This window comes from Stigmatopora nigra, chromosome 19, assembly GCF_051989575.1.
Source record: "Stigmatopora nigra isolate UIUO_SnigA chromosome 19, RoL_Snig_1.1, whole genome shotgun sequence".
Taxonomy (NCBI): Eukaryota; Metazoa; Chordata; class Actinopteri; order Syngnathiformes; family Syngnathidae; genus Stigmatopora; species Stigmatopora nigra.
The window spans coordinates 8,472,288-8,483,200 of record NC_135526.1 but is presented as its reverse complement, the minus strand read 5'-3'; the positions used below and the strand labels follow the sequence as shown (position 1 = coordinate 8,483,200).

The window sequence follows — 10,913 nt, the reverse complement described above, 5'->3', positions numbered from 1 at the left end:
GATATATTTTCTCAGTTGCTCGTCAGGTATGAATAAGTCAACTGTGTGGTTGTAGATGAGGTTATGTCGGTAGCTAGGATGGGACAGTAAAAGTAACGTAAAAGGTGTGCACTCTTTGTAATAAGCCCAAGCAGCTAGCTATAGGTGGTATCAGGCATGGGACACATTGCTTGAGGGCTCTTGCTTTTGAAGTAGAAATGTGGTCAATCATAGAACTTTCTGCAATCACTACACTGGCATAATACTCTTTGCCGGGTATCCTGCACAAACAACCATAGTCTGCATGTCAAGCACACAAAAAGATGCACCATAGACATCATAGAAAGTTGATCCCAAACTGGTTTCATGGACTAATGGTCCAGACTCCTGAAATTATTCATAATAAATTAATCTCGTCTGTTATTGGATGCATATGTAAAAGCACAGTGTCAATGGAATAATTCAGGCCTTCTGACGAATGTTTTTATTTTTAGTAAGAACAGTTGCTTCTAACATGAAATGTCGACACTAAGGAAATATTTAGGGGCACACATTTGACTCACTAATATATATATATATATATATATATATATATACATTTATACTTAAGGGCAGAACTTTGTCAGTAACCCAAAACATTTAAGGACGATTTGGATAATTTATTGATCTCACTTGTGTGAGTAGATTCAATTTTATTTGCACTTTGCAAAGTTTTAAAGCCAATTATGGAGTCATTGTATTATTCTGTCTTTAATCAAAGGGGCCTCAGAGATGTTTTCCTGGTCACACTTGCTTTTTCTTCTCGATATAATTGTCATCAAATCTCATTCAGATGTTGGTTAAAAAATTGACTTTAATCAATAAATGTGATGAATTCGCTTTATGGGGGTGGATATGCTATGTATGGCCGTGCATTCCTAGTTTTTTGAAGTTCCATTTGATTTACTATATCCATCTAAAAAAAGACATTATTGTCTACATACAGTAGTACCTCGAGATACAAACTTAATTTCCGGGACTGGGCTTGTATGTCGATTTTCTCGTAACTCAAACAAACGTTTTCCATAGAAATGAACTGAAAACAAATAATTTGGTGGGATTTTTGCATGGCAACACACTCGTACATAACATAAACAAATTTAAATGAATTTGGACACACTCAAAAATAAATCTAATCTCACTTTACACTAAACGTAATTCTAATTTTGTTTTAAATTTTGATATCTTTCTTCTCCCAGGTTGGCTCTATATGCCCCGCCTCCACCTTGTCTTTTAGATGCTACCTAGGGTTGTTTGCTTTTGTCTTCCCTTCAAAATATTCACAAAATGATGTACACAAATGTCCTCACAATAGGATAACACACTACCACTTGCCAACTTGCCCGGGAAGAAATACTCCTCTCGTATTAGCGAACAAGCTCCGCCATTCGCACTGACCAATGAGCAAAAAAAACACTGAAAAAAATGCAATGCTCCGCCCAGTGCTTGTAGCGACATTACACGAGGGAGTTTTGGGGAGGGAGACAGTGCCCATAATGTTCTTTTGAGCAGCCTCTCGCGTCTCTGGTCATATGTCAAAATTTGTCTCGTATCTCAAGATAAATATTTGCTCAAAATTTAACTCGTATCTCAAATTGCTCGAATGTCGGGGCACTTGTATGTCGAGGTACCACTGTAATAGCTAACCTTTGTGTGTAAGGATTACATCTCTTTTTTCTAGATTTTCTTTTTGAAGGCCTGTAGCTCTTAATTGATTTAAGTTTTTGCAAAGTGGCAGTTTATCATGTCGCTTTAGATACATGCCAAAACTTGATATAGGCTGAAACAATGCTTTTGGGCAGTTAGGATGCATCAAAGTATGTGAGAACAAGCAATACAAGCATTTGAAGAAGTGAGTAGTTAGCAGCCAGATTGTTGTTTGGTTGATTGGTGAATCATTCATTATAAATATTACGTGTTCCCTACAAAGTATAGTATTTTTTTTTCTCCTTGTTTTGTTGCAATGAGGGATTTTGGCTTTTGTTAACTTTACACAATCAGCTGTGATGCGCAATCTTTTGATATTACAGAATTCCTCATTTTCTTTAGGTTGTGATCAATGGATAAAAAGCTCATAATTTACAGGAGCTTGTAAAGCCAATCGAAAATAAAACTCCTACATTTGAACATTTACCTTTTTTTTTTAAATGGCAGTGAACATTGCAGTGTTTTAGTTTGCAGATGTTAATTTGTGAGAGGTTATCTCCAAAGTGTATTACATAAGCGCTTTAAAACTTTCAAGTGATTGTGTTCATGTGTAATGCAGAATAAAATCTATTCATCTCACATTTTGACTCGTTTTATTGTGCTCAATGACGTTATTCTGACGTGCATGTATTTTGCCACATGGTGACGCCAGTGCTGATCTAATGATGGTTCAAATGGGTTACAATTGACATTTCTCATGTCTATAATCTCCTTCATTTAAAATGTGAAAACTACAAGTTCTGACCGTGTTACAGATTCTCATTTGTTGCTGAATCCCTTTAAAATCTAAATATGTAGTACTACATTTAATTAAAGGAAAAAATAATTGTCATTCTATTTGCATTGTACAATGCCGCTATATTCTTACATTTTCTTTCATTCCATGACTCATAATTTTACCTAGAAATATCTTACTTTTAAGCGCCAGCTATTAGAATTTAAGCCTCCCCCCACCCCAACAATGTGTCATGACCCTTATGACACCACATCAATTTAACTGTTCCATTGAAACATGGTGTGTACATTTTTGCATCACTTAAAAAAACTCCATTCACTGGCAGGAGAGGCTATTATTTATTAATATGTACAATTTGACCATCATGATAACCAGATTAAAGCGTGAATACTGGTTAGTTTCATTAAGACTCTTTAACAATTCATTTTTTTGTCACTTTCACTGCTTCTCAATAGTCTCTAGTAATAATCCTTGAAGTGTATCTGAGGCACACGGAGAGACATGAAGAAATTAAGAGTAAAAAAACAAAACAGATAGAATGCGTATGGAGCATATAACTATAAAAACCTTCTAAAACATGTTTTTTTTGTCCAAAAATGTGTTTTTTTTTCCTTTTCATCGCTTTTTTCCCCCCTCTTGTTAGCAGTTGACCCGATGATTCCTTTCCACATTTTTCCCCTGAAAAAGCATCACTGCAACACAAGTGGCACTGAGACAGAAAGTACATTAATACGGTTGTATTTGTCTTAAGTGCATTTTGGACTTCACTGTAAACAAAAACATAATTGTTCAACGATGTCTTCTGAGCGGTGTCTCACTGGAGGGGAAGTGTATTTGTGTGTGTATATCATTTAAAAAAAAAAAAAGCTTCGGGTCATGTGTATTTTTGTATTAATACAAGAAAGACAGCAATTTAACTGTGTTTGGTCACATTATGTGTGTGCCTGTGTGTGTATGTGTGTGTTTTATACATTGTGTATTTTGAGTGTTGCCTTGCTGCTGCATTTGTGCACTTCAGTCAGCTGAAGGTCGCACATAGGATTGTTGTAAACTAAGTTGTCATACTATGTCTTATGTACACGTGTCGCACTTTGCTGGACCTTACTTATTGTCCGAACATTTGTGTTCCAAGAAGTATGTCGTTGCATGTGGGTGTCGTTCTTTAATTCCAGATCTTGAGGAAGCTGTCCCAGGACCCGGTGGACACAGCCATGCCATCATCAGTCACGCCCAGACAGCTCACACGATTGTCATGGCCGGCCAAGACTCCTGGAGGAGGGTCGGCGTGGACAAAAGAAGACTTGTTAACGATCAAATGTTTAGCTCTCCAGACTAGAGCCAAGACGTCTTAAGCCCACATAGAACACAGCGGGCCTTGTGTTATGCGTTACTTCACAATGTGACAACACAACAATGCGGTCAATGTGTAAATATGAAAGCCGTCATTGTTTGAAGTCAAACTATCAACTGCCATTTGGCCTAAATAATTTACTTAATATGATGATTTTAAGACTTAATTGATTTTACATTTCATTTTCTTAGGCCCGTTGATTTTTTTTTTTAAATCTACTTTGTAATGATATACTCCTAATTCCACAAGGTGGATTTCAAATGTGCACTTTACTGTATGTTAAGTTAGACAAATACAAGTTTGTATATGTCATTAATGTTACTTAGAGGTTATAGTACAAAAGTCTTTGACACAAAAGAACACTTCCAAGGTTTTCCATTTCTTACGGATGGTAGAGTTTGCCATACAAGTAATTGGTATACCGTATTTTCACGACTATAAGGCGCACTTAAAAGTCTTACATTTTCTCCAAAATAGACAGTGCGCCTTATAATCCAGTGCACCTTATATATGGAAAAAAACAAACCGGAAAACCACCACTGTCGGATATTAAAAAAACAAAAATGCCTGAATTGAAACAATACTGTTAAATATGTAGATGCCATCTTAGTTTACAAAATCTTCCATCATATAGCTCCTCCCCCACTGCAAGATTTTATACAAAAAAATCCAAAACCTCAACAATGGCTGGCTCTAGAGGTGACTGTGTAGTGAGTGCTTCATACCTGAAAGTCAATAGCAATTACCGTATTTTCACGACTATAAGGCACACTTAAGTCTTAAAATTTTCTCTAAAATAGACAGTGCGCCTTATATATGGAAAAAATGCCATTCATTGTGGGTGCGCAAATGTAAGCATATGTCTGCACAAAAAAGCAATATGAGGGTTGTTATTTCTGAATGATCTCATAATTGTGTAAGTGAAAGGCAATGGACTAAAATGAAAAAAATAAATAGGTTTGAGGTCGGCACCCACCTGCCCTGTCCCCCTTCATAGCGTCCCAGATGTTGCAGTTGAAGTCGTCGTAGCCCGCCAGCAGTAGGCGGCCTGAACGAGAGAAAGCCACCGAGGTGATGCCACAGATGATGTTGTCATGGCAATAGAGGCTAAGTTCCTGGTCTGCGCGCAGATCAAACAGCCTGCAGGTGGCGTCGTCAGAGCCAGTGGCAAAGGCGCTGCCATTGGGGAAGAACTGAAATAGACAACGCCAGATTACGGGTCAGTTGACGAGAACCAATCTCAACGCACTTGGTAAGTGAGCTAAATTGGAAGTTGTGCCAATTGATATTTGTTTACATCAACGGCTAGCATTGTTCAGATGGATACTCACGCAGATGGCATTGATGTCTGACTCGTGTCCTGTGAAGGTCTGTCTACACATGCTGTCTCTTATGTCCCACAGCTTGACCGAGGCATCGCAGGCTCCCGACACAAAAGTGCGCAGGTCGGGCGCCAAGGACAGACTCATGACGTCGCCAGTGTGGCCCGAGAACACCGTGGTCTGTTGGCTCGTCTCGATATCCCACAACGCACTTTGGGCAAAGAACGTGAGGCTCGGATCACCGTCGAACCCGGAATAACCAGCCGGACGGTTACCAGTTGACGCGTTAAACTCACCAAGTGGTGTCCCCTGAACTTGTGATGATTTGATTGTCGTCAATGAAACGGCAACATGACAAGTAACCTGATATACCGTGCAGAAAACAGGAGAAATATTTACAAATAGGCTAATGGGAGTAAATATATAGAATTTCTGAAAACCATTATTAGAATTGGGGTTGCACATGTAGGTCAATGCTTCTACAGATTCTTACAACTGCCCTTCATATATAAAAGTGGCATCTTCTCAAGAGCAGAGTACCCAATCTTTATGACAAATAATTGACACACAAAAAGGGATTTTTTTATAGCGCAAAAACTGTCTTTTGGTTCTAGAGACCGGTGAACACATGGGTAGCAGTCACCCATGTACCAATGACAAGGTAGCGTCATGCCCGTAGTTAATTAAACATGTTATTCGCGTCAACTTCCCGGTGAGAAGAATAATGGACATGTGATTGCATCATCAGTTTGATACTCTCACCTGTATGGCCAGGTAGTTCCCTGCTAATCCTGACATTCCCCTCGCGTGTTTTCAGGCAGTAAATGGAGCAGATGTTATCAAGACCTCCACACGCCACATAGTTCCCAGATGGGGCGTAAGCACAGGTCATCACCCAGGAGGAGCGCAGAGGGATGGCGTGGATCTAAAAATACCAAGATGAGGTAACCCCAATCAGCAATATTTAGCACTGAAAACTCTTGAAAGTGAGAATGTTGAGTGTTACTAATGTAGGGAATCCACTGACAATGTCATTGTACACGTTACACAAGTGTGAATGTGCTAAGTCTACCTTGTTAGTTGTGTAGCTGTCCCACACGATCAGTTTGCCGTCTTGAGAGGCGCTAACAAGAAGCCTGTGGAGACACACATCAGGGGTGGACAAATACTTTTCCAAAAGAAGCATTTGACAGGCTGGGAAAGTTTTCATGGGCCACTATTTTATAAATCTGTGTTATATTTTCTCATAAGACAGGTTTTCATGTACAATATTCTTGTGCTGTAGCCATTTTGGCACCATGCAGTGCTGGTTTATCTACTAGCTATGTTAGGGGTAAGGAACGTATGGCTCAGGGGCCATTTGTGGCTCTTTTCATTGGTGCATATGGCTCACCACTAACCTGTGAGGTAAAATATGGAAATCACTGGTGAGAGAGCTGATAAGAGCGTCAGTCACTGTGGTGTTAACACTACCACTTTTATCATCATTTTGTTTTTTTATTGCTGTTCGGCATGCATGATGTCATTGATACGAATTTATTAGCAACAGCACTAAATGTTGTCAAAAGAATTTTGACTTTTTGTACTTTAAGTGGTGAAATGACCAAAAAAATAATCACACATTTTCAGCTATTTTTACTTTTCAATTGTGAGTGGCTCTTAAGAAATAACATTAGAAAATATGAATTGTTTATGGCTCTCTCTGTCAAAAAGCTTCCCGACCCCTGCTGCTATGCTATGCAAAAAATGACATCAAAAGTAATCCCAGAAAGAGTGCCATCATGAGTTTTCCTCTTTTTTTTTTTTTTTAAATCTGAGAAACCGCTTGATACTGAACAGTGGCAGAACAAATGTGAACAGGGCCTGAGTGTCAATGGGCCCTTTGAATGGAGCCGCTGAGTGTTGGGGGTGGTTGACTTAATTGTTTTGGAAATGCTGCAGGCAACATTTGCATGTGTTGTAATCATGTGCACATATTCATATGTATTCTATTTATTTTCCAATATTTTATTTTTTCAAATTTACCTCGAGTCCCTTAAGGCAAGAGTGTCAGACTCGGGATTGTTCGTGGGCCACATTAACGTCAAGTCGATTTCATGTGGGCCAGACCATTTTAGATATAATATTTAGATATCTTTTTTTATAAATGGATTAAAAGCAATGGATTAAAAGCCTTGAATATTCCGTTCATTGCAAAAGGAAACCAAATTTTTCTTTAATTATGTTCCATATTAAAGTGGAAAACTGAAAATATTTGTATATATTTTTAGATTTTACAAAAGGATTTTTGAACTAAAAAGACAAAGAAAAAAGTGATTTAAAAAAAAATGCAATTATTTATTTGAAAGGGGGGGGAAATAAGGAAATATAATATACATCTATATCTATCATTTTAATTTGATCCTAAAACAGAAAGTCGGCACTCATGATTTACTTTCTCGGGCCACACTAAATGATGTGGCGAGCCAGATTTGGCCCCCGGGCCGCCACTTTGGTACCTGTGCCTTAAAGAAACCTATAAATTAAATATTTAGCAAATTCATTCATTACAAAATTCCAATTATAAAAAAATCAAAAGCATTCATCATGGATTCTGTTTGAATTTATTATTATTTTTTTAACTCAATGCTTCTGTCTTAGAAACACTCTCGTAAACAAATAAACGGTACGCAAACTGCATCCTCACCTTGAGTCCGACCCCCAGTGCATGGCATAGATCTTAGCGAGGTGGCCTCGAAGGGTGCGTCTTGTTCGCATCTGTATCCGCCCCACTGGATCCAGACCGGCAGTTATCTAGATACAGGAGCAAAGATAGTTCTCAAAAACTAAATATGACACTCCTTATTTGGATTGGATAACTTTATTCATCCCGTATTCGTGAAATTTCATTGTCACAGTAGCAAGAGGGTGAGAATGGAGATATAGGAAAAGACATTTTAGACATAAATAGATAGCTAATAAATAAGTTAATTTGTATTTTTTTGAATATTTTATATATTTATATATTTTATATTTATAATGATTATTTTCTTTTGACAACACTGTTGACAATGACTTCTAAATCCTCAACCAAATGTTTGTCACTCACCTGTGTCAAGGTGGAATCCCCACATGCTTTCCTGGCATCCTACAAAAAAAACATATTAAGATGAAGGACAACTGACAAAACACATACAATATAGAATCCACGGGAAACTATTAGCAAATAGGCCAAAAAAAAAATCAACATACTCGTATCTGGTTCCTCAGCTGTTCAGCCTCCTGTCGAAGCTGCTCCAGTTCACTCATTTTGGGGTTTCTGGTTGCTTCTGTCTGTTCATTTGAGAAGAGTAAACACAAAATGGGTCTGTTTGTGTATCATCATTAGACTCAAAAAGAGGTAAACCTGCAGAATCTAATGAAAAATAATACAATAGAATACTCTTCATACAGAGTGGTTTGTCTTGCTCCTAAAATATTGCAATTTCTGATATATTCAAGTAAATAATGATGTTAACCAAACACATTAGGTAGTACATTAATACATTGGAGCGCCCAGGAGTGGTTAGCGTGTCGGCTTCATGGTGGGGGACCTGGGTTCAAATACAGGTTCGGACCTTTCTGTGTGGAGTTTGTATGTTCTCGATGGGCCTGCGTGGGTTTTCTCCGGGTACTCTGGTTTCCTCCCACATTCCAAAGACATGTATGGGGTAGACTGATTGAACACTAACTTGCCCCTAGGTATGAGTGTAAGCGTAAATGGTTCTTTGTCTCCTTGTGCCCTGTTATTGGCTGGCCACAAATTAAGGGTGTCCCCCACCTCTGGCCCAAAGTCAGCTGGGATAGGCTCCAGCACCCCCCGCGACCCTAGTGAGGATAAAGCGGTTCAGAAAATGAGATGAGATTTATAGTGTAAGAGTTAAATCACAGACATAATTTATAATTGAAGCTAATATTGCTAATGTTAATACACCATGTGCTGTTAAATTTAATCTCTTCATCAAAATAGTCCACTTTGGTCAAATCCTAACCCTAAACCCTAAAGTCAAATGATTATCTTGCTTCATCCCTCATCTCAATATGAGATAAAATGAACAAACAAATACATAAAACCATCTTAATCTTCAGATTCTAGTGATAATAAACCCTGTAATCTGTTTACAACCATGCATGGTTAAACTATGGATTAATAATCTGCAAAGACTAAACTGCCATTGAGCTAGTATGCACCACTACCAAGCAGAAGATGCTGACGGACCACTCCCACGAAGGCCGAGGGAACCTGTTACACTTGTCTACCAAACCCGGATGCATTAACATTAATTCTGAAGCATCATATAATATATACCTTAGATAGACTAATTTCCCTTAAAGCCAAATATGGACATCACATTCTAGTAAAAATGCATATTTAAATCAACGAAGTGCCCTTTATTAATAATCCTATTTCACAATTCAAGAGATTACTAATACACAAGAAGCCTAAAAAAAGGGAAACCACGAGAAGCTTTTCATTTCCCAACATCCAATTGAGGACAAAATGACATTTTAAAGTGTTTCGACGTTATCAATCTCTTTGGTTATTGGCATCCCTCCGCTAGGATTCATGATCAGGCCTAGCCCCCCGACTCCCCTCTCCCTTTTTTTGCAAGCTAAGAGCACCCTGCCCCACCCCTTTGACTTGCACACCATGGTTACATCTGCAGCTGGAGGAGAGCCCATAGCTAACATGAGCAGAGTGTAATGTCAGGCCCATCTTGCTGCCATGGTCAAACACACCAGGCCTCAACTAAACGGAATGTGACTCCACATCACCACGGAAGAAAGGAGATGTGTCCACACTTTATTCAAAATAGACAACATGCCCACCGAAGCACTCATAGCAACAAGATGTTTCAATGCAGATAGATGGCGAACCACCATCACCAACACCACCATCATCACCACCATCATCATCATCACCACCACCATCATCCAGCCATTTTACACATTGAAAACTGGCCAATACACTTCAATGCTAGGCGCCTACCTGTTAATTCCAACGATGCTCCTCTCTCAAGATCGTAGCAAAAAAAGACCACTCCCTTCAATTAATAAATGAAAAATCCAGCCGTTTCAACAGGAAGTGGTTTCTCATGTGTTTTTTTTTCTCTATAATTATCTGTACAAAAAATAAATATGCTGAGAAGATGCACACGGAGAGGCGTCAGTGGGCAGGCGCACGAAGGAGGAAGAGGAGGAGGTCTTCACACATTTCCGCACAAAAAAAAGGACTTACAAAAAAAAATCCACAACTACTGCGTAGCGGCTTTCCCCCTTTTTCACGCCGATCAAGTCCATGACAACATGTTGGCTATAGATAAGCTCCAGTTTGGTCCGCGTCCACGCTCACGTCAAGCCAAGTAGCGTTAAATAGCAGTCGCTCCGTTTTTTTTTTACTCCGATTTTGCTCTTCGTGACGCGATCTTCATTTCCTTCCTCTCAGTGGTTTCCCCCCGCCTCGCCCCTTTCTCCCCCCTTCATCCCTCCCCATCGCTCGTAAAAGGAAGCATCCAATAGAAAGGCACATATGCGAGAGAGAAAAATAGCTTCCCGTAATTAGTTAACTTAACAGTGTTTTATTATAAACCCTGCGTGTATTTTTGCGTGGGTTTCATTTAAATACTCTCGCTTTAAATAAAAAGGAAGCAGGCAGACATCACGAGGTCAAGCTTTTGCACAAGATCTGCAAATATTCAGCCAACGACCCTGTATTTTTTTTACACACCCTCTAGCTGCTAGAGGGGTCTGGAACCTTTTT

The 10,913-nt window shown here is 39.0% G+C and overlaps 1 protein-coding gene across 1 annotated transcript; it reads right to left on the bottom strand.

Moving 5' to 3' along the window:
* Positions 1–2,780: 2,780 nt before the first annotated feature.
* Positions 2,781–10,604, bottom strand: gnb2 (guanine nucleotide binding protein (G protein), beta polypeptide 2). Its single transcript, XM_077740448.1, has 10 exons — positions 10,143–10,604; positions 8,366–8,446; positions 8,223–8,261; positions 7,821–7,927; positions 6,207–6,270; positions 5,897–6,059; positions 5,431–5,497; positions 5,144–5,345; positions 4,789–5,005; positions 2,781–3,730 (listed from the first exon to the last, which is right to left on the bottom strand). Exons 2-10 carry the CDS (start codon positions 8,420–8,422, stop codon positions 3,624–3,626), a joined length of 1,023 nt encoding a protein of 340 aa, XP_077596574.1. The 5' UTR covers positions 8,423–8,446; positions 10,143–10,604; the 3' UTR covers positions 2,781–3,623.
* Positions 10,605–10,913: the final 309 nt, after the last annotated feature.